The sequence below is a fragment of the Cervus canadensis genome, chromosome 11 (genome assembly GCF_019320065.1).
Source record: "Cervus canadensis isolate Bull #8, Minnesota chromosome 11, ASM1932006v1, whole genome shotgun sequence".
Taxonomy (NCBI): Eukaryota; Metazoa; Chordata; class Mammalia; order Artiodactyla; family Cervidae; genus Cervus; species Cervus canadensis.
In genome coordinates, this window is record NC_057396.1 from 73443115 (window position 1) to 73467588 (window position 24474).

General features: G+C 38.9%; 4 protein-coding genes across 4 annotated transcripts in view; 1 reads left to right on the forward strand and 3 right to left on the reverse strand.

Moving 5' to 3' along the window:
- LOC122450481 (fatty acid desaturase 2-like protein FADS2B) overlaps window positions 1–24474 on the reverse strand; it is a 914319-nt gene that overhangs the window by 518348 nt on the left and 371497 nt on the right. The window lies entirely within an intron of this gene.
- LOC122449982 (olfactory receptor 1020-like) lies at window positions 6809–7747 on the reverse strand. Its single transcript, XM_043482118.1, has one exon. The coding sequence runs from the start codon at window positions 7745–7747 to the stop codon at window positions 6809–6811; it is 939 nt and encodes a 312-aa protein (XP_043338053.1).
- On the reverse strand, window positions 12125–13107 carry LOC122450494 (olfactory receptor 5AP2). Its single transcript, XM_043482872.1, has one exon. The coding sequence runs from the start codon at window positions 13087–13089 to the stop codon at window positions 12136–12138; it is 954 nt and encodes a 317-aa protein (XP_043338807.1). The 5' UTR covers window positions 13090–13107; the 3' UTR covers window positions 12125–12135.
- LOC122450532 (olfactory receptor 1019) lies at window positions 22445–23446 on the forward strand. The gene has a single exon (XM_043482906.1). It carries the CDS (start codon window positions 22463–22465, stop codon window positions 23393–23395), a length of 933 nt encoding a protein of 310 aa, XP_043338841.1. The 5' UTR covers window positions 22445–22462; the 3' UTR covers window positions 23396–23446.

Here is a 24474-nt window from a genome sequence, read left to right on the forward strand (position 1 = left end):
CAAAAGCCTCCATACCTACACTGAAACAAACCACCACCCAAGAGCCAATAAGTTTTAGAGCAAGACATACCACGCAAATTCTCCAGCAACGCAGGAACATAGCGCTGAACGTCAACATACAGGCTGCCCAAGGTCACACCTAACACATAGACCCATCCCAAAACTCATTACTGGGCACTCCATTGCTCTCCAAAGAGAAGAAATCAAGTTCCACGCACCAGAACACTGACGCAAGCTTCCCTAACCAGGAAACCTTGACAAGCCAATCGTCTAACCACATCCACTGGGTAAATCCTCCACAATAAAAAGGAACCACAGACCACCAGAATACAGAAAGCCCACTCCAGACACAGCAATCTAAACAAGATGAAAAGGCAAAGAAATACCCAACAGGTAAAGGAACATGAAAAATGCCCACCAAGTCAAACAAAAGAGGAGGAGATAGGGAATCTACCTGAAAAAGAATTTAGAATAATGATAATAAAAATGATCCAAAATCTTGAAAACAAAATGGAGTTACAGATAAATAGCCTGGAGACAAAGATTGAAAAGATGCAAGAAATGTTTAATAAAGACCTAGAAGAAATAAAAAAGAGCCAATTAAAAATGAATAATGCAATGAATGAGATCAAAAACACTCTGGAGGGAACCAAGAGTAGAATAACGGAGACAGAAGATAGGATAAGTGAGGTAGAAGATAAAATGGTGGAAATAAATGAAGCAGAGAGGAAAAAAGAAAAAAGGATCAAAAGAAATGAGGACAACCTCAGGGACCTCTGGGACAATGTGAAACGCCCCAACATTCGAATCATAGGAGTCCCAGAAGAAGAAGACAAAAAGAAAGGCCATGAGAAGATACTCGAGGAGATAATAGCTGAAAACTTCCCTAAAATGGGGAAGGAAATAGCCACCCAAGTCCAAGAAACCCAGAGAGTCCCAAACAGGATAAACCCAAGGCGAAACACCCCAAGACACATATTAATCAAATTAACAAAGATCAAACACAAAGAACAAATACTAAAAGCAGCAAGGGAGAAACAACAAATAACACACAAAGGGATTCCCATAAGGATAACAGCTGATCTATCAATAGAAACCCTCCAGGCCAGAAGGGAATGGCAGGACGTACTGAAAGTAATGAAAGAGAATAACCTACAACCTAGATTACTGTATCCAGCAAGGATCTCATTCAGATATGAAGGAGAATTCAAAAGCTTTACAGACAAGCAAAAGCTGAGAGAATTCAGCACCACCAAACCAGCTCTTCAACAAATGCTAAAGGATCTTCTCTAGACAGGAAATGCAGAAAGGTTGTATAAACGTGAACCCAAAACAACAAAGTAAATGGCAACGGGACCACACCTATCAATAATTACCTTAAATGTAAATGGGTTGAATGCCCCAACCAAAAGACAAAGACTGGCTGAATGGATACAAAAACAAGACCCCTATATATGCTGTCTACAAGAGACCCACCTCAAAACAAGAGACACATACAGACTAAAAGTGAAGGGCTGGAAAAAAATATTTCACACAAGCGGAGACCAAAAGAAAGCAGGAGTTGCAATACTCATATCAGATAAAATAGACTTTCAAATAAGGGATGTGAAAAGAGACAAAGAAGGACACTACATAATGATCAAAGGATCAATCCAAGAAGAAGATATAACAATTATAAATATATATGCACCCAACATAGGAGCACCGCAATATGTACGGCAAACGCTAATGAGTATGAAAGAGGAAATTAATAGTAACACAATAATAGTGGGAGACTTTAATACCCCACTCACAACTATGGATAGATCAACTAAACAGAAAATTAACAAGGAAACACAAACCTTAAATGACACAATGGACCAGCTAGACCTAATTGATATCTATAGGACATTTCACCCCAAAACAATCAACTTCACCTTTTTCTCAAGTGCACACGGAACCTTCTCCAGAATAGATCACATCCTGGGCCATAAATCTGGTCTTGGAAAATTCAAAAAAATTGAAATCATTCCAGTCATCTTTTCAGACCACAGTGCAGTAAGATTAGATCTCAATTACAGGAAAAAAATTGTTAAAAATTCAAACACCTGGAGGCTAAATAACACGCTTCTGAATAACCAACAAATCATAGAAGAAACCAAAAAAGAAATCAAAATATGTATAGAAATGAATGAAAATGAAAACACAACAACCCAAAACCTATGGGACACTGTAAAAGCAGTGCTAAGGGGAAGGTTCATAGCATTACAGGCTTACATCAAGAAACAAGAAAAAAGCCAAATAAATAACCTAACTCTACACCTAAAGCAATTAGAGAAGGAAGAAATGAAGAACCCCAGGGTTAGCAGAAGGAAAGAAATCTTAAAAATCAGGGCAGAAATAAATGCAAAAGAAACTAAAGAGACCATAGCAAAAATTAACAAAGCTAAAAGCTGGTTTTTTGAAAAAATAAACAAAATTGACAAACCATTAGCAAGACTCATTAAGAAGCAAAGAGAGAAGAACCAAATTAACAAAATTAGAAATGAAAATGGAGAGATCACAACAGACAACACTGAAATACAAAGGGTCATAAGAGACTACTACCAGCAGCTCTATGCCAATAAAATGGACAACTTGGATGAAATGGACAAATTCTTAGAAAAGTATAACTTTCCAAAACTGAACCAGGAAGAAATAGAAGATCTTAACAGACCCATCACAAGCAAGGAAATCGAAACTGTAATCAAAAATCTTCCAGCAAACAAAAGCCCAGGACCAGATGGCTTCACAGCTGAATTCTACCAAAAATTTAGAGAAGAGCTAACACCTATCTTACTCAAACTCTTCCAGAAAATTGCAGATGAAGGTAAACTTCCAAACTCATTCTATGAGGCCACCATCACCCTAATTCCAAAACCTGACAAAGATGCCAAAAAAAAAAAAAAGAAAACTACAGGCCAATATCACTGATGAACATAGATGCAAAAATCCTTAACAAAATTCTAGCAAACAGAATCCAACAACATATTAAAAAAATCATACACCATGACCAAGTGGGCTTTATCCCAGGAATGCAAGGATTCTTTAATATCCACAAATCAATCAATGTAATACACCACATTAACAAATTGAAAGATAAAAACCATATGATTATCTCAATAGATGCAGAGAAAGCCTTTGACAAAATTCAACACTCATTTATGATTAAAACTCTCCAGAAAGCAGGAATAGAAGGAACATACCTCAACATAATAAAAGCCATATATGACAAACCCACAGCAAGCATCACCCTCAATGGTGAAAAATTGAAAGCATTTCCCCTGAAATCAGGAACAAGACAAGGGTGCCCACTCTCACCACTACTATTCAATATAGTGCTGGAAGTCTTGACCACAGCAATCAGAGCAGAAAAAGAAGTAAAAGGAATCCAGATAGGAAAAGAAGAAGTGAAACTCTCACTGTTTGCAGATGACATGATCCTCTACATAGAAAACCCTAAAGACTCTACCAGAAAATTACTAGAGCTAATCAATGAATATAGTAAAGTTGCAGGATATAAAATTAACACACAAAAATCCCTTGCATTCCTATATACTAACAATGAAAAAACAGAAAGAGAAATTAAGGAAACAATACCATTCACCACTGCAACAAAAAGAATAAAATACTTAGGAGTATATCTACCTAAAGAAACAAAAGACCTATACATAGAAAACTATAAAACACCGATGAAAGAAATCAAAGAGGACACAAACAGATGGAGAAACATACCGTGTTCATGGATTGGAAGAATCAATATTGTCAAAATGGCTATTCTACCCAAAGCAGTCTATAGATTCAATGCAATCCCTGTCAATCTACCAACGGTATTTTTCACAGAACTAGACCAAAGAATTTCACAATTTGTATGGAAATACAAAAAACCTCGAATAGCCAAAGTAATCTTGAGAAAGAAGAATGGACCTGGAGGAATCAACCTGCCTGACTTCAGACTCTACTACAAAGCCACAGTCATCAAGACAGTATGGTACTGGCACAAAGACAGAAATATAGATCAATGGAACAGAATAGAAAGCCCAGAGATAAATCCATGAACCTATGGACAGCTTATCTTTGACAAAGGAGGCAAGGCTATACAATGGAAAAAAGACAACCTCTTTAACAAGTGGTGCTGGGAAAACTGGTCAACCACTTGTAAAAGAATGAAACTAGAACACTTTCTAACACCATACACAAAAATAAACTCAAAATGGATTAAAGATCTAAATGTAAGACCAGAAACTATAAAACTCCTAGAGGAGAACATAGGCAAAACACTCTCCGACATAAACCACAACAAGATCCTCTATGACCCACCTCCCAGAATATTGGAAATAAAAGCAAAACTAAACAAATGGGACCTAATGAAACTTAAAAGCTTTTGCACTACAAAGGAAACTATAAGTAACGTGAATAGACAGCCCTCAGATTGGGAGAAAATAATAGCAAATGAAGAAACACACAAAGGATTAATATCAAAAATATACAAGCAACTCTTGAAGCTCAATTCCAGAAAAATAAATGACCCAATCAAAAAATGGGCCAAAGAACTCAACAGACATTTCTCCAAAGAAGACATACAGATGGCTAACAAACACATGAAAAGATGCTCAACATCACTCATTATTAGAGAAATGCAAATCAAAACCACAATGAGGTACCATTACACGCCAGTCAAGATGGCTGCTATCCAAAAGTCTACAAGCAATAAATGCTGGAGAGGGTGTGGAGAAAAGGGAACCCTCTTACACTGTTGGTGGGAATGCAAACTAGTACAGCCGCTATGGAAAACAGCGTGGAGATTTCTTAAAAAACTGGAAATAGAACTGCCATATGACCCAGCAATCCCACTTCTGGGCATACACACTGAGGAAACCAGATCTGAAAGAGACACGTGCACCCCAATGTTCATCGCAGCACTGTTTATAATAGCCAGGACATGGAAGCAACCTAGATGCCCATCAGCAGATGAATGGATAGGGAAGCTGTGGTACATATACACCATGGAATATTACTCAGCCGTTAAAAAGAATTCATTTGAATCAGTCCTAATGAGATGGATGAAACTGGAGCCCCTTATACAGAGTGAGTAAGCCAGAAAGATAAAGAACATTACAGCATACTAACACATATATATGGAATTTAGAAAGATGGTAACGATAACCCTATATGCAAAACAGAAAAAGAGACACAGAAATACAGAACAGACTTTTGAACTCTGTGGGAGAAGGTGAGGGTGGGATGTTTCAAAAGAACAGCATGTATACTATCTATGGTGAAACAGATCACCAGCCCAGGTGGGATGCATGAGACAAGTGCTCGGGCCTGGTGCACTGGGAAGACCCAGAGGAATCGGGTGGAGAGGGAGGTGGGAGGGTGGATCGGGATGGGGAATAAGTGTAAATCTATGGCTGATTCATATCAATGTATGACAAAACCCACTGAAGTGTTGTGAAGTAATTAGCCTCCAACTAATAAAAAAAAAAAAAAAAAAATGTGCTGTTTTTAAGCTTGCTAATACAACAGAGCAATCACTTTCCCCATCCATTCTGCAGCCTATAGACCAAGGCATCATTTCAACTTTCCGTTGTTATTATTTTAAAAATATGTCTTGTAAGTCTATGGCTGCTGTAGATAGTGATTTCTTTGATGTCTGTGCAAAGGAAATTGAAAGCCTCCAGGATGGATTCATTGTTGTGAATGACATTAAGAACATTCATGATCCATTTGGAAGATGTAAAAATACTAACATTAACAGGATTTGGGGAAAGTTGTGTCCCACCTTCATGAATGACTTGAGGAGTTCAAAATTTCGGTGGAGAGATTAACTGCAGATGTAATGGAAATAGTAAGAGAACTTGATTGGAAGTAGAGACTGAAGATGTCACTGAATTGCTGCAATCTCAGGATAAAACTTTAATGGATGAGGACTTGCTTCTTGTGGACATGCAAAGCAAATAATTTCTTGAGATGGAATCACTCCTGGTGAAAAATGTTGTACAGATTGTTGCCATGACAACAAGTGATTTAGAATATTACATAAACTTAGTTGATAAAGCAGTGGCAGCCTTTGAGAGTATCAATTCGAACTTTCAAAGTTCTGCTGTGGGTAGAATGCTGTGGAAAGGCATTACATGCTACAGGCAAATCTTTTGTCACAATGTCAATTGATGTGGCAAACTTCATTGCTGCATTTTAAGGAATTGTCACCACAACCCAAATTTTGAGCAACTGTTACCCTGATCAGTCAGCAGTCATCAGCAGTAAGGCAATACCCTTCACCAGTAAAATGATTGTAATTCACTGAAGGCTAGATTTTAATAAAGTATTTTAATGAAAATACATACACTTTAGACATAATGCTGTTGCCTACTTAATACACTACAATATAATATAAATATAACTGTTACATGCGCTGGGAAACCAAAAAATTTTGTAATTTGCTTTATTATGCCATTCACTTATTGAAGTGGTCTGGAACAAAGCCTACAATATGTTTTAGGTATGCCTATTTTGAGTTTTATGCTCCTAAATTGGGAGTTGAACTATGATAATTGTTTTTTTCAAGCATATAGGTTCTCTGGAATAAATGGGATCTATATAGAGCAATCATATTCCCCAGGATGCTTGGAATATTTGGTCCAATTCCACTATTAGGAAAGAAAAAAAAAAGCAAAAACAAAACAAAAAACCCCATGACAGAATGACGTGGAGCCAGAGTAAACACATGTGGATTTGGCCATCTCTAAGTTCCCTCTGAGTCCTGAAAGCCCACGCTTTGGCAATTCTAAGTACAGAAGCAAAAAGAGGATGTTTTAAAAATTTTGCCAAAGGAGGTTTTGACGTCCTTGTTTCTCAGACTATAGATGAGCGGGTTTAACATGGGGATGACCGCCGTGTAAAACACGGACACCGCTTTGTCTTGGCCCATTGAGTAGCTGCCGCTGGGCCGCAGGTACATGAACAGGATTGTGCCAAAGAAGATGGTGACCGCCATCAGGTGGGCCGCGCAGGTGGAGAAGGCTCTGTGCCTCCCCTCAGCAGAGCCGAGCCTCAAGATGGCAGCGAGGATGTAGAGATAGGAAATGAGAATAGTCAGGAGGCAGCTCAGTTCGTTAAAACTGGCAAAAGCAAAAATGACAGCTTCATTGACACGAGTGTCAGAACACGCGAGTTTCAGGAGGGGTGGAGTGTCACAGAAAAAGTGGTTGATGACACTGGAGTGGCAGAAGGACAGCTGGAAGGTGAGGCCCGTGTGAACGGCAGCATTTATGAAGCCGGCGAGGTATGTGGCCAACACCAGCAGGGCGTTCAGTTGGGGGGACATAGTGACCGTGTAAAGGAGAGGTTTGCAGATGGCTACGTAACGGTCATAGGCCATCACGGTCAGCAGGAATCCCTCAATGCCAGCGAAGGAACCAAAAAAGAAGAACTGAGTGGCACATTCATTGAATGAAATGACTGGGTTCTCTGCCCAGAAATTTACGAGCATTTTAGGGGCAATGACAGAAGAGTAGCAGAAGTCAACAAGGGACAGGTTACTGAGGAAAAAATACATTGGAGTGTGGAGATGGGAGTCAATCTTGATTAACAGGATCATGCCAAGATTTCCAAACACAGTGATCGTATAGATGAATAGAAATATCATAAAAAGAAGACTCTGTAGCTCTGGATGATCGCTGAACCCCAGGAGAATAAATTCAGTCACTGTCGAATGGTTGCTCATCCCTTTGTCTCAGAATGGATGATTTGCTTGCTGAGATAAGAAAGAAATCAGAGATATAAATGATGCAAAAAAAAAGAAAATCAGTTTATTCTCTACTGTAAAATTACTTCTAAAATGTCCAAAGAACTGTATATTAAGGCTTTTTATTTTTTTAACTGCAGAACAACAAAGATTTCTTAAGTAAACTCAGCAACTTTTATTTTAAAATGAGCATTTATCCACGTGTGTGTGAAGTTGTTGATAATCAACCCCTGCTTGTCTATATCTTACCTTACCTCCCAAAGTTTTTCACCTCCTCTGTTGATCTTTTCGCCTTCACTGTCTACCATCCAGTTCCTTTGCATTCTCTTTGGCAATGAAATGTATGGCATAGTTGGATATATAATACTTCCTGAATTCAGTTCATTTTTTTTTCCTGTTTTCTCTTAAGCCCACTCTAATCAAACTTTCACTCCATCACTCCACAGAAATTGTTCTTGTCAAGGTTGTCAGGGTTCTTTATGCTGCCAAATTCAGTGGTCAATTCTCAATCTTCAACTTTTTGATCTATCAATATTTGGCGGAGTTAATTGCTAACTACTCCTTGAAAAACTATCATCTCTTGTCTCCCAGGACACAACATTCTGAGTTTTCCTCCTACCATATGGGTTGCTCCTTCTCAGCCTTCTTTGTTTATTCCTCTTTTCTCTGACTGTTAAGATTGGAGTAGCTCAGAACTCATTTCATGATCCTCTTCTATTGTTTGTTTTTTTTTCTATTTACACTCTACCTTCATGATCGTATTCAGTCTCATGACTATAAATAGTATCTATATATTTACAACTCCTGAATTTAATTCAGCCCTGACCTCTTTCCCAAACCCCAGACTTATAACGCACTTACTCACATTTTCACATTAATATCAAATAATGATTCAACCTGACTCAAAGCTGATTTGCTCATGCCTTCCTTTAATTTTCCTAAACATAACATTCTCTGTCTCAAGTCAGTGACAACTCTACTTCCATGCGTTCAAATAAAAAAAATAAATACAAGCAGATAATTATTGAAAAAATTGTTCTCTTTTCTTTCTCACACACTATGTAACTAGTCTATCAGACAATTATGCTATCTCTATTTTCAAAATATCTACATCAACAAACCAACTACTGCCTTCCATCTTTATTTCTACCATTAAGGCTCAAGCCAACATCATCTTTCACCTAGATTACTACAATAGTCCTTTAACTGACCATTCTTTCTCTAAAATCAGTTAAATTCCACCCTGTAAAATACCACTTAAGAATATTCATAGCCATTTTGTAGAGGTCCACTTTATGCATGTAAATATATGTATACATTATATATATATTTGATATAAATGGAATTATATTCTATATGACATATATGATCTGATATGTGTGTATGTGTTTACATATGTTTATGTATATAGATAGATAGATAAAGGCAGACAATTGCAGTGGTTTCTCAAAGTGTGCACATAAGAGCATAAAATAATTTTACTTTATGTACTACAGTGTATTAAATATTCCAAGTGCTTTAGCACTCTTTCTGAACAAAATTAATTAAATTTCCCTGCTTCATACACACACAAAAACACACATATATACACAGAGAGATGCATGTGTACATGTGTGTTTGTATGTGTATGCATAGGTTGAATATTCTATAAAATCCTCATCTCTTATTAGTCATCCTAAACCCTTTTCTTCTAAAAAAAAATTGTGTTAGTTTAGTTGCTAACCTTAAATTCGGTGTTTCAGACATATTGCAATTTAGAGACAAAGTGTTTTTAAAATTTGTATTTATTTATCTTAATTGGGGGATAATTGCTTTACAATATTGTGATGGTTTTTGCCTACGTCAGTATGAATCGGCCATAGGCACACATGCGTCCCCTGCATGCTCAGCCTCCCTCCCTGCCGGGCCTATCCCTCCAGGTTGTCACAGAGCACCGAGAGGTTTTGTCTTAAATTCTTGAATGCTTTTTGAATCCTCTTTGAAGCTTTCTATATCTGACCACTTAGAGATAAAGTAAATCATCTTACCTGCTGTACTTAAGACATACTCACTGAAAGTGTGGTGTTTATAAGTTTAGTTTTATTTATTGGTTTTTGCAGGAATATAATTTTTTTTCCTTACAGCATGAAATTTATAGCTTTGATGAAAATGGAAGTGGCATAAGGAACTCAGCTGTGACAGACTCAAGATATGGTTAATTAATTCAACAAAGAGTGTAAGATGCTGCTTCTGAATTTGAGGCTGAGGGTCAGATTATTAAGGTTGTGACAATGCTCTTGAGATTTAATCATCTTTGCAAAACACTAAAAAAATGAAAGCCTGAAATATACTAACCCAAAATTAAGACATCCACTTATTTTTCACTGAGATAATTGAACTATTTTCTCCCCAAGGAGTCACTTATACCTTTGGGAATAAGTTAGGCATTTGAAGCACAAAATCTCTTTTATGGTCTTAAGACTCCATTGTGCATAACATTGAATTAAATTAAATGATATAAAATTTATTAGGTCTTGCCTCAAAATTTCAGAATTCCACTAAAAATATAACCCCTACTCATTTCTATTTTAATAGGCAAGAATACTGGAGTGAGTTACCATAACATACTCCAATTGATTCATCACTCCCCAAACACCTTCCTGATTGCAGTTTTTTCTCTCTTTTTATTTGCTCACTCTGTTTCATGTACACTTGTTCCCTTACTATTCTTTTAACAAACCAAGAACGATCTTACCTCAGGGCCTTTGTATTCACCACGGATATTCATGCAGTGTTATTCCTATGCAGGACTTGCTCAAATGTTATTTCCACAGGTTGCTCTACTTCCATACAACCTTATTCTCTTGCTTTCATTTCTTTAAAGCACAACTCTTATCCATGTCACACAATGCATCCCACACAAACAGGAACAAATGCCTATGCACACATGCATACACATTTTGCTGTTGACAGTGAAGTCTTCCTCACTCAAAAACAAGTTTCATGAAATCAAGAACTTTGTTTTCTCACATGGTATATCTTCAGCATGTGTTACCTGCTGAATACATTGTTCCGCTAATGTCTTTGAGAGAAACATTGGTTAATAATTAAAAGTGGAATTAACAGGAGATTGGAGGGCTGTTCCAGGGGGATAGGATGAGTTATCTCCTCCTTTGTGGGGTCTAATAAACCTTTTGGACATTGGTATTCCAATGTTCCAACATTGGTCTGTAGTGGAGAGTGGGATAGAAAGAAATAGGAAACAGACATTTAGCTGATTCCAAATCATTACTTAGTCCTTCTTCAACATATCATCTCATGAAATACAGTTTTTTCCCTGTTGTTCCAACATTGACAGCCCCGACCCCACTACAATGAGCAATAAATAGATAATTGTGTTTGATAAATGTTTATTGAAAATTATGTGAAACTTTGGCTGGGTTACAGATAAAAAGTTAAAACACTTTGAGATTACCACACTCCAAAATACTTCAGTTAATTCACAAAGTCAGTAAACTATACCCCCCATTATTACTATAGCACCCATATTATTAAACAGCTAAGACTTTCTTCTATAGTATTTGGTACTCTTGACATCCATGTGAATGGAAGAGTGTTACTATTTACAATAGATGCTGTGATATACTACCCAGATTGAACTTTCAGTATTGAAGTATTTACTTCCCCAGCTTCCTAGGGCATCAACAGCTGACACCTCATAGCTGAGCTCTAGTCTTGGAATATCCCTGCTGAGAGGCATTGTCATTCTGAAAATTAAACCACTTCCAGTGGGTGACCCATATCTAAAGCAGGTTATTATGGAAGTATAAATACCTGTTCAAATTTGAAACATCTCTGAGAAGGATAATCGCAATTCCAGATCTGCACATGGAACTGGCTGAGTACTCTGATGCAATTTCATCACAAAGTAGTCTCTTCTACCCAATCCTATTTCCCTTACTTATCAGTACTGTTCCTGGGAACACTCTCCAATAAATTTCCTAAATACAAATATCTGTCTCAGAGTCTATTTCCAAGATCCAATCAAAGTCATATATATATATATATATATTATATATATATATATATATGTATGTATATGTATATATGTATATATAATTAGAGTGGAAAAGCTCAATATTAAAATTGAGATTTCAATCTAGGTCAGCCAGTTCCAAGTATTTTGATATTTTACCAGACAGCTTTCCTTCACTCTATTGATTCATACTATAGGCTAATAAATACACATTTAAGACACCAGGAAATTAAGAATACATCTCATTTTAAACAATATACTTTAACACAGAAAAACAGTTCAAGCAATTAAACAATACAGTTAACATGAAAACATTCTTATTCCACATAATAGGGTGATATGTAACATGTCTTCACAGTATCTGTTTCTGTAAGATCTTCTTTAAGGCCCCTTTCACATCCTTATTTTTCAAACTGTAGATGAAGGGATTTAGCATAGGGATCACTACCGCATAAAAGACAGAGGCAATCTTGTCCTGCTCCATTGAGTAGCTAGACGTAGGACGCAAGTACATGAAGAGAATCGTCCCAAAGAATATGGTGATGGCCGTGAGGTGAGAGGCACAGGTGGAGAAGGCTTTGTGTCTGCCCTCTAATGAGGGCATCCTCAAGATGGCAACAAGGATGCATAGGTAGGAAATGAGGATGATCATAACACAGCCAATGACATTAACACTGGAGAAAGCCATGATCACAATGCCATTGATGCGGGTATCAGAACAAGAGAGTTTGAGCAGGGGTGGTGTATCACAGTAGAAATGATTGATCTTATTGGAGCCACAAAAGGGCAATTTGAAAGTCATTCCTGTGTGTATGGCTGCATTTCCAAAACCTGCTAGGAATGAGGTAGCCACTAGCAAGAAGCAAATTCTCCCAGACATGAGAACAGGATACAGCAAAGGGTTCCAAATGGCTGCGTAGCGGTCATATGCTATCATAGCTAATAAGAAGCACTCAGTCCCCAGGAAGGAGCCAAAGAAATAGAACCGGGCAGCGCATCCATTAAAAGAAATGGCCTTCCTCTCAGCCACGAGGTTCACCAGCATCTTAGGAGTGACAGAAGAAGAGTAAGAGGCATCGACAAAGGAGAGACTGCTGAGAAAAAAGTACATGGGGGTGTGGAGACAAGGATCCATCTTAATTAACACAATCATCCCCAAATTACCCACCATGGTTGCCATATAGATCAACAGAAACAATCCAAAGAGGACGACCTGTAGCTCTGAATTGTCTGAGAGTCCTAAGAGGATAAATTCTGTCACTTCTGTTTGATTCCTGGTTTGCACCTCTTTCATATATCTGGCCATTTGAGCTGCAATAAGAGAAAAGATAGACCATGCTATTTGGTAAGATGAATACATGGCAGGTGGGCTTCCCTGCCGGCTCCCTGGTGAACAAGCTTGCCAATACAGGAGCTTCAGGTTCGATTCTTGGGTGGGGAAGATCCCCTGGAGAAGGAAATGGCAACCCACTCCTGTATTCTTGCCTAGAAAATTTCATGGACAGAGGGGCCTGGTAGGATATAGTCCATGGGGTCACAAAGGGTTGGACATGACTTAGCAACTAAACAACAACAAATCCATGACAGAACTTAAACACCTCTTTACTGACATGTACACATGCAAATTTTAGCACAGTGCGTAACGTGAAAAACAGTAAAAAGTGTGCTAATTTTGATATTAAAACATGAAAGCACTGTGTTGAGTTCTAGGTGTGCTGCCAACTAACAAATGACCTTAAAACAAGTGACATATGTCTGTCAATTATGAGCACTTCTGGCATTAACTGTTTATTGGATAACTACAGGAATGCATCCTTAAGACATATCTCATTATTTATGATAAATTAATTGATATATTAGCATACCTTTTAGGCACATCTCCCAGAGAAAAATGTCAAAATGAATTCAGGCCACTGACTGATCTTCAGCAGTACTAATGGAATGAATGAAAAGTATTGAAAATGATTAAAATTAATTAAAAAATAAAATGAATTTGAATTTTCTGGTGGTGGTGGGGGTAATTTTTTAAAGTTGATAGCCAAGCCAGGAGACAGAATATTCCCACATAGCCAGCATGGTTCCAACCCTACCCTAATTTTCCAGTGTCAGCATTTACAGAAAAAAAAAAAAAAAAAGTCAGTTAAATATTGAGCATTTTGAATAATCCCCTTCAGTTTTTAGAGAAGAAGGTTGTAAGAATAAGCTCACATCCTGGATGACAGTAATAGAACAAGTCAGGGCAGAGAAGACTCCTAGGGACACGCGGATTCACAGGATCACAGCGGAAGCGGAAACCACCACCAGCGGCATGTGGAATGTTCCGGCCTCCATATTTAAATCTGGGGAATGAAGTCATCCAGGCGGAGGTAAAATTTACCCCTTGAAATGTATAACGAAGTGAAATCCAGGACAAAAGGAACAAGAAAGAAAGAAAAGACAGAAGAAAGAGAGGAAGGAAGGATGGAAGGAAGGGAGAGAGGGAGGAACAGAGGAAAAAAGAAAAAAAAAATACACCCCCAGTCTACATTTTTAAAGTAAAAGTTTAGGCCAATTACTCTAGTGGAATTCTCTATTTCCACTCCAATTCCTCACCTGGTCCATGGACTTAGATTATAAAACAGTAGATAGCATGGTACTAACTTAGTTATCTAATTATACCTCAGAGTGTTAAACCCCTTATCGTTTAGAGCAGCAAGCTATTCGGTGCTGTCTGAAATTAAAACATGAGGTGAAATTCCCTGGTAGTCTAGTGGTTAGGATTCCGTGCTTCTACTGCAAGGGGTGTGGGTTGGATCCCTGATTGGGGGAACTAAGATCCCACATACCACGTGGCATGGTCAAATATACATGGGCTTCCCCAGTGGCTCAGCAGTAAAGAATCTGCCTACAATGCAGGAGATGCACAAGACGGGGATCTGATCTCTAGACAGGGAAGATCCCCTTGAGGAAGTCATGGAAACACACGCCAGTATTCCTGCCTAGAGAATCCCATGGACAGAGGAGCCTGGTGGGCTACAGTCCGCGTGTGCCTAGTTGCTCGGTTGTGCCCGATTCTTGCGATCCCATACTGTAGCCTGCCAGGCTCCTCTCTCCTTGGGATTCTCCAGGCAAAAATACTGGAGGGGGTTTCCATTTCCTTCTCCAGGGGAATTTCCCAACTCAGGAGTTGAAACCACGTCTCCTGCATTGCAGGCAGATTCGTTGCCAACTGAATTATGAGGGAGATGCCACAGTCCATAGGGTTGCACAGAGTTGGACGTGGCTGAAGCAACTCAGCATACATATAAAGCTCAGCAATGAAGAATTGATGCTTTTGAACTATGGTGTTGGAGAAGACTCTTGAGAGTCCCTTGGACTGCAAGGATATCAAACCAGTCAATCCTAAAGGAAATTAGTCCTGACTATTCATTGGAAGGACTGATGGTGAAGCTGAAATGCCAATACTTTGGCCACCTGATGTGAACTGACTCACTGGAAAAGACTGTGAGGTTGGAAAAGATTGAAGGCATGAGGAGACGTGGATGACAGAGGAGGAGATGGCTGGATGGCATCACAGACTCAATGGGCATGTGTTTGAGCAAACTCCAGGAGTTGGTGATGGACAGGGAAGCCCAGTGGGCTGCAGTCCATGTCGCAAACAATCAGACATGACTAAGCGACTGAACTGAATTAATTTAAATCTTTTTAAAAAGACTTAAAACAGAAGATCAAAGTAACTCAGCACCTGTGCTGATATTGATGTTGAAAGATCTACTGAGCACAGCTTGGGGGAAGGGTGGCAGGATCTGTTTCCATTCTTACAAACACCACCATACAAGAAGTGCCTAGTCATGCTCAGATCTGCTCAGTTTCCAATTGGACAGGGACTCAATACTCCAATAAGCAAAAAGTCTGACATTTGTATGCAGTACTTTCAGCATGTCATTGCTCCCATTATCTTATCTAAGTCTCACCACAATTCAGTGAGGGAGATAATCAAGAATAAGCCAATGAGTATTAAGAAGATTATCTTTTGTTAGCTGAGGTCAGTGAAGGATAGGAATGTCATAGCTAATCAGTGGTGAATGCTGGCTAGAACATAGGTCTCTTGATGCCACATTATTTGCTCCTCAAAACTACACTGCCTCTCTTCTGATTTCACTGGACAGATATTCAGCCTAGGTCCTTGTCCTTGGACTAAACTTGCTGTTTGAACATCACAGAAAAGCATCTTCAGCAGGTAGTAAAAAGAAGGAATGGGTATTTTCCTCTCATCTTCAACAAGAAAGAGTCTGTGAGAGTGCTTTTCCATCAGAAATAGCAGAAAGAATAAAATGCTCTAGAAACTTTGGTGTGTGTTAGGCACATAAAGAAAGGCAATGATGTGTAAAAATAATAAGTACTAAATTAGGTTAATCATTCCCTATGATCTAAAAGTTCTGTGTTAAGTATTTTTCCTGAATTATTTTGCACATGAGAAATGAGAGGTACAAAAGATTGGTAACTACTGCTCAGAGTCCCAGAGATAGCCTATGGATGTCTAATTTATATCCAGTCAATGCAGTTCTCCTCTTAACATCTGAGGTCATTTATAAGGACCTTGTCAATAATAGGTGTGAGCACTACTATATAGAGATGATATTGTAATTCTCAGAACTGTATTAATACATTAGAATCCATTTACCTACATTAGGAAAAAATGTGTATATCTCCTAAAAAGAAAATATAATTATAGAGGCTGAAAATTGTCTTTTTCATAACTCACTCTCATTAATTTGTCTTTTAGCAAAATACCATTCATTTTACATCTAGCATTGCAAATTACATGCTTCATTCTCTCTTCTTCCTTAGCAAATACATTTCTTGTTTTTGTGAAATATACTCTTCCCCCTAGCTGAGAGTTTGTAGTCAACCATTTAGTCCAGATATTCTTCATCTGGGTTTTTAATTTCTAAGGGTTTGTGAAAATAGTAAAATTTCCTTAAAACCTCTGTTTAAAAAAGCATTCAAGTCATATTATTTATTATCCTTAGTTTTCTCCTAAAGACTAACAAATTTTGTATTGATAATAATGGACAGAACAGTTATTTAACATACTTTCTTAGTCATTCAGTATTCTTGGAACCTTGGGTCTGTGGATAATTGGAGAAATTAACAAGATTGTGAGTTTTTCTTCAGATCAGTAAACTACACGGGACACAACTTTAATATTTTTTTCTTACCTTTCTTAATTGGTTAACTTCTACTTGATCCCTTTGCTTGTTCTTATCCAATGCCCAAATTCACCATAAAAAGAAAATCAGGAGGCAAGAAAACATAAAAACTTTTTAGAAAAGTTTCCTCTAATTGTCCCAGGTTAAGCAGTAGACACAGTTGTAAAGGACTTCAGACACCAACCAGTAGAGACAAGAAAACTGAAACACTTATACCTTTCCTGTCAGGAGAGAATCACTCACATTCAGCAGAAACGGAGTCCTTCTTATTTTTACTTTTCCTTTAAGGTAAGAATTCCAATAAGTTAAAATGTGAAATACATTTCAATGTATAGAATACATTGCTACAGTATATTTGTAATACTGTTTGCAGCGATTTTCAGTTGGAGAGTCCCTAGACCAGAGTCTGGAGTAAGCATCCTGACATTTTAAATAGGATATATTTCTTGTTCTTATGGCTCTGGGGACTGTGTTCCTCATGTCATCTCATTTTGATATACTTTTTTTTTTTTTTCCCCTCTGCAACTAAGGGAATCACATGTCTCTTTCATGTTCCTCTCCTTCATTCACCCTTGGGATATCTGGGGCTAAATAGAATGAATTTTCCGGTGAGGATTTCTAACCACTGTTTTGATTTTTTCTTTTTTTTTGATTCATTGCTTCATTGCTATGTCAGACTTTCACTAGTTGCCATGAGCAGGGACTGCTCTCTCGTGGCAGTAGGCAGGCTTCTCGTGGTGGGTCTCTTGTTGCCGCGCACGGGCTCCGGCGTGTGGGCTTCAGTAGTTGTAGCTCACGGACTCCAGGGTGCTGAGTGCTGAGGCACAGGCTTAGTAGCTCCAGCCCCAGGTCTTCCTGTTCCAGGGCATGTGGGATCTTCCCAGACCAGGGATCGAACCCATATCCCCTGCACTGGCAGGCAGATTCCTAGTCACGGAAACACCAGGGAAGCACCTCTAATCACCATTAAAAACTCCTCAGTTAGTGGTCTGGTCCCCTGGGGAACATTAAAAATATCCACAAAAGAGAAGGTTAGTTCAATCTCTGATCTTGCCTTGTATAAGGGCTTTGGGTACATAGGGGAAATTATGCTACTTGAATCACGGTGATGGACTCATCAAAGGAGGTAAAGGGAGGTGGGAAGAACAAGGATTGACCTGACTTTCCATCCTGGCTATCTGTCACTGATTGTGTGACTTTGGATAATCCATCAAACCTCTTTATATCTCAGCTTTTTCATTTCTATGTAGGAATACCGACAGCCACCTCATAGATTGAATCTGTAGGTAGATGGATGAATGCATGTGAATTGTTGCATCAAATACATATAGACAGCTGACTGATAAGCATGAGTTTCCCCCACTCTGACTCTCCTCCCTACTGTCTAGAATAAGAAATAGTTATCAGCCTATGTAGCCTAGATTGATGCTTACAAGTTTCCCATTGGCTAAATGTATCTTCCATATAAGAGATAAAGACAAATAAACTGATCAACATATGACGATCATTTATATTATCTATGTCACTTTGAGAAGATACCCCAATTAACTTCTCTCAGTACAATGTAATCAGTGTAATTTGCATTAAATGCTGAGGGACACAAAGACTTAAAAGATGCATTGCTGTACCTCTAGCAATTCAGACAGTATTTGCATTATTTTGGTTTTATCTTAGCCTTTCCTTGGAGGGAAAATACAGTAGGCTCCTATCAACACAGAGTCTGAAACATAACTGGCAAGCAATGAAGTTTACTTAGTAAGTAAAGAAATAACCTTTCTTCAATTAATAGTGAATTTATTATTATACAGGAGTGTGGATTGGAAGTTGGAAGAAAGATCACATGGCACTAAGAGATCAATGGTAAGGGATATAGGACTGAAAGGACCCAAGGTGAGAACACCATGGTGGAAGGAGACCACTGAACAACACAGGAGTGATTAATCATGGACAGGATAGGGGGTAGGTCCTAGTCAGCCCAAGCTGTGAAGCAGAAAGTCTCTAGGAGCTTCAGAATGAGAAAATAATTAATTTCTAAACCCAGTTTAAGTGTCATTCAAAGAGGCACCAGACAGGGACTTCTCTGGCAGTCCAGTGGATAAAAATCATCCTTGTAATTCAGGGGACATGGGTTCAATTCCTGGTCAGGGAACTAGGATCATACATGCCCCAGAGCAACTAAGCCTACCCACCACAGCTGCTGGAACCAGCTGGCCTCAGTTACTGAGCCGATGTGCCACAGCTGGAGTCCATGCCTGCAACGAAAGATCCCATGTGAAGCAACAAAGATTTCACATGCTGCAACTAAGACCTGGTGCAGCCAAATAAATAAATATCTTAAAAAACAGACAGCATTTTATCTCCCTACTACCGAGATGAGAACCATCAGAAGGTAGGATGTGATGAGATCTCCATGGAGTTTTCTGAGAATTCACCTTGGAAATAAGAATGAGAGATTGGCACCATAAAAGAGAAACCACTGACAAGCTGTAATGCAGTTTTCATGGAGAACCATGGGGCTCCCAAGTCCAAAAAACAGCTACCATTTATTCATCACAAAACAGAGGTAATGCTGACTAACGAAGGTATGACTTTTCCTCATATGACTTTTCTGATCGCAATCATGGTACCATCAGAAGATTCAATTGACCAAATATGGAAATTACCCTGCAGAATCTCTGATGAATAAATGCTCAAAACATGTTAATTTTCTGCAGCCCATTTTTTTTCCTTTTCCTATCCACTAGGCTCTCAATGGCAACCCACTCCAGTGTTCTTGCCTGGAGAATCCCAGGGACGGGGGAGCCTGGCAGGCTGCCGCCTATGGGATTGCACAGAGTCGGACATGACTGAAGTGACTTAGCTGCAACAGCAGCATCAGGCTCTCAAAAAAGATCAGTTTCAAAAATTTGGGTTTTGTAGTTGTTGCTGTTAAATTTCAATCTGTTATTGCAGATTCTTTCAAATTAAATAGAGAAATACAGTTTAAATATGAGATGGTTGGATGGCTTCACTGACTCAAAGGACATGAGTCTGAGCAAACTCAGGGAGATATTGAAGGACAGGGAAGCCTGACATGCTGCAGTCCATGAGGCTGCAGAATCAGACATGACTGAGGGACTAAACAGCAACAAAATATGGCCACTTTGTGGAGTATGGAAAGACTTGTCCTCTTTGAAGTGACTTCAGGCATCAGTAAGCAGGGCTTTCTAAATTACAGTCAAAGTAATATCATGAAGGCTGTTTGGGGGTTGTAAAAACAGTGCATGTAGCATTCATCACTGACTCAGTTACCACAACTAGAGAGGCTGAAAAAAATTCCCATGTGTTTCCTTCTTTTATCATTAAAGTTGAAGGGAGAGAGAGTGAAATTCCATAGGGAATTACAGTTCATCAAATCTTTGAGTCTCCTGTGAGTGCAAACACCATTTCATCATATTTCCTCTGGGAGAAGGGATGACTCTGAAACTTAAATACTTCCTGCAAGTAGAAGCAAAAGTGGGATGAGCAGATGGCTCAGGGACAGCAGGAGGGTGACTGCTCATCTTGGGATTCCTCTCCGAATATTTGCTCAGCATAACTAAGTAAGAGAAGAGGAGACATCGGACCTCTCCCCGAAAGGTAAAAAAACAAACAAACACAAAACCACACACGTTAGTCCCATGTCAGTGTGTTTGGGGCTGAAAAGAAATATGACCTGCTCAGAGTGGAGTGTTAGGCCACTCAGAGCTCCTTTGGGCATGGATTTCCTTGGCATCAGGTCCATGTCATCTTAAAGTTTACAAAAGAGATATAGACCACCACAGGTTTGACTTTTAGATGTCTCATTCTAAGTCAGAATTTAAACTGCTAGAATTGGAAAGCTCCATAGAGTTTGCATTCTCACTCCCATTCATTTTGCAGATAAGGAAGCTGCATCTCACAGCAATTTATCAAGTTCAAACAATAAATTTAGTTGATGGAGGTATTACCAACAATCACACCAAGATTTAGCTTATTACGAACGTATGCATGCTGTGTGCTAAGTCACTCCAGTCGTGTTTGACTCTCTGTGGCCCCATGGACTGTATCCTGCTAGGCTCCTCTGTCCAAGGGATTCTCTAGGCTAGAATACTGTAGTGGATTGCCATGCCCTCCTCTAGGGGATCTTCCAGAACCAGGGATTGAACCCGGGGCTCTTACATCTACCTGCACTGACAGGCAGGTTCTCTACCACCAGCACCACCCGGGAAGTCCATTATGAATGACCACACCCCAGTGAAAGATGCACTATACTCCTCTACTTTCTTGTCTTTCTTGGGCAATAAATTAAATAGAGTAGATTCAGTCTGACTTCTTTCAGGTTTACATAGAGGGTGCTACTTATTTCTAAATTCATATTTTGGTTTAGTTTGGTTTATTCTTGCCCACTCCCTTCTTAGAATTCTTCAGTGGACCAGATATCCATAAAAACGGAGAGAAAAAAGCTTACCAATGCATGCTCCTGTGTGTTCATAGAGATGGATAACACTTTCCCTGTTCTCCCAAGAGAGGAATTCTTGAATCTTAATTCTGAGTTGAAGCTGTGGGCTAGGCAATAAAATCATCCAAAGACACAGCAGTGTCTTCATCCTGGTTATGCTCCATGACAAAATCCTGGGTGCTTCTAAAGATCAGAGAAACCAAAGAACTAATTCTATGCCCATGAATAATAGGCAAGACAGGAAAGAAAGAAAGGTGGGCACAAAAATAAAGATCTATAACTTCCATCAAATAATATATACACAGAAGATGACAAAGTAAAGTAAATTCTAGAGTGAGAGCCAGCTCTGCTACTTACTGGCTCTTGATTGTATGGAAGCTATTTAGTATCTAGCCTTGCGCTTTTCAGATGCAAGATGGAGATAATGTTGACACATACTTCATAGAGCTGTGATGAGGATGAAATTACATAATGTGTGGAATAAATGAAAATTCTGGCATATAGTTAGCATTCTGGCCTTTTAAAAATTATTATTATTCACTGCTTTATCTTATATTGCTCACCCTCTGCTCCAAGTATTTCACTTTCTGTGTATATGTTTGGGTGTGGGGAGTGGGGTGGTATGATGTGTTATATACTGAGACCCTGGGATCTTTTTGTGTGTGTTTCTGTGCCTATCTGCAATGAGAGTTAATGTTTGTTGTCTGCTTTGTTTTAGAAAGAAGGGGCACTCAAAACTATTCTTTACTAATTAATTAGGCATATATTCACACCAATCAGGTCAAACATTTGGTACTATGTGGTGAATGACCTCAGAACACCAAGGTCTTTGGAGAAGAAAATTTGCCATCCCCAAGACATTAACATCGTCTCCTATGTTGACTGAGTTCCTGCAGAAAACCCATGGCCATCACCTTCCCCAAAGTCATTTGATTTGCCCTGTGGATCACTGAATCGAATTACTGGGAGAATTTTTAAGAATCACCTCAAACAATAAGCCAAATCCAGACACACATAAAATTGAAAAGATGGATAAAGAAAACCACTCAATGGTGACTGAGTTTATCTTTATGGGCATCACTCAAGACCCTCAGCTGCAGATCATCTTTTTTGTGGTCTTCCTCTTGGTCTACCTGGTCAATGTAGTGGGGAATGTTGGGATGATTATCCTGATCATAACAGACACTCAGCTTCACACACCCATGTATTTTTTCCTCTGCAACCTCTCTTTTGTCGACCTGGGCTACTCCTCAGCCATTGCCCCCAGGATGCTGGCTGACTTCCTAACAAAGCGCAAAGTCATCTCTTTTTCCAGTTGTGCCACCCAGTTCGCGTTTTTCGTAGGCTTTGTGGATGCCGAGTGCTACGTCCTGGCTGCCATGGCCTATGACCGCTTCGTGGCCATCTGTCGACCCCTCCACTACAGCGCTCTCATGTCCAAGCGAGTCTGCATGGCTCTCGTGCTGGGCTCCTACCTGGCTGGCTTGGTGAGTTTAGTGGCCCACACTTCCCTCACTTTCAGTCTGAGTTACTGTGGTTCCAACATCATCAACCACTTCTTCTGTGAAATCCCACCGCTCTTAGCCCTCTCTTGCTCCGACACCTACATCAGCGAGATCTTGCTCTTCAGTCTCTGTGGCTTCATTGAATTCAGCACCATCCTCATCATCTTTATCTCCTATGCCTTCATCCTCATCGCAATTATCAGAATGCGCTCAGCTGCAGGCCGCCTGAAGGCTTTCTCCACTTGCGGGTCTCACCTCACTGGCGTCACGCTTTTTTATGGCACAGTCATGTTTATGTACCTGAGGCCAACATCCAGCTACTCCCTGGATCAAGACAAATGGGCCTCTGTGTTCTACACTGTTATCATCCCCATGTTGAATCCCTTGATCTACAGTTTACGGAACAAGGATGTGAAGGCTGCTCTCAAGAAAATAACTGGAAAGAAACCTCAATAATATTAATAACAAAAATGAAAAAAAATAGCAACACAGGTAAATAATAGTGGTAGAAGGATGTGGAAGGAAGTAAAATAATGCTAGTAGCTTTCCCATAAGCACTACAAGTTACCAACTACTTGCTGAGCCAATCTTCAATTTTTTTTTTTTTTTAATTGAGGTATAGTTGATGTGCCATTTTGTATGTTTCCATGTACAGCATACTGATTCAAAAATTTTAAACATTATACCTCACTTATAGTTATTATAAAATACTGCTTATATTCCTTGTACTGTACAAGATATTCTTGTAGCTTATTTATTATGTATATTTGCTATATTGACTAGTTTGTTGTTTTGTTAGATTCTACCTATAAGAGATATCATGCATTATTTGTCCTTCTCTGTCTGACTTAATTCACTAAGCATCATACCCTCCAAGTCAATCTTAAATTCCGAAGGACTTTCAGTAATCTTTAACTCTATGATCTAAAGCAAAGATAAACTAATATTTTTGAAAATCAAGCTGAGAAAGATGCATTAGTTTTTTTGTTGTTGTTGTTGTTTTTTAATTCTTATTGGAAGATAGATCATTTTCAATGTTGTATTAGTTTCAGGTGTACATTAAAGTGAATCTGATATACATATATCCACTCTTTTTTAGATTCTTTTCCCATATAGGTCATTACAGAGTATTGAGTAGACTTCCTGATGCTAATTATCTATTTTATATATAGTAGTGTGTATGTCTGGAGAAGGCAATGGCAACCCACTCCAGTACCCTTGCCTGGAAAATCCCATGGACAGAGGAGCCTGGTGGGCTGCTGTCTATGGGGTCGCACAGAGTCAGATACAAGTGAAGCGACTTAGAAGCAGCAGCGTGTATGTCAATTCCAACCTTCCAATTTATTCCTCCCTCACATTAACTGCTGACATACATGGTTTTTTGTTTGTTTGTTTGTTCCTGTTTTTGAAATTGGCTCACAGGTTGATTAGGAATGGAGACAGGACATGAAAGAGGAAATAAATAACCACTCTAAAGAATATTTTTTTTCAGAGTCATGAAGAATGATAGATTCAAATGTTGAAATTTTCTCTAC

Coding starts and splice junctions, on each gene's coding strand:
- LOC122450494 (XM_043482872.1), bottom strand. CDS start 13,089: ATGGCCAGATATATGAAAGAGGTGCAAACCAGGAATCAAACAGAAGTG.
- LOC122449982 (XM_043482118.1), bottom strand. CDS start 7,747: ATGAGCAACCATTCGACAGTGACTGAATTTATTCTCCTGGGGTTCAGC.
- LOC122450532 (XM_043482906.1), top strand. CDS start 22,463: ATGGATAAAGAAAACCACTCAATGGTGACTGAGTTTATCTTTATGGGC.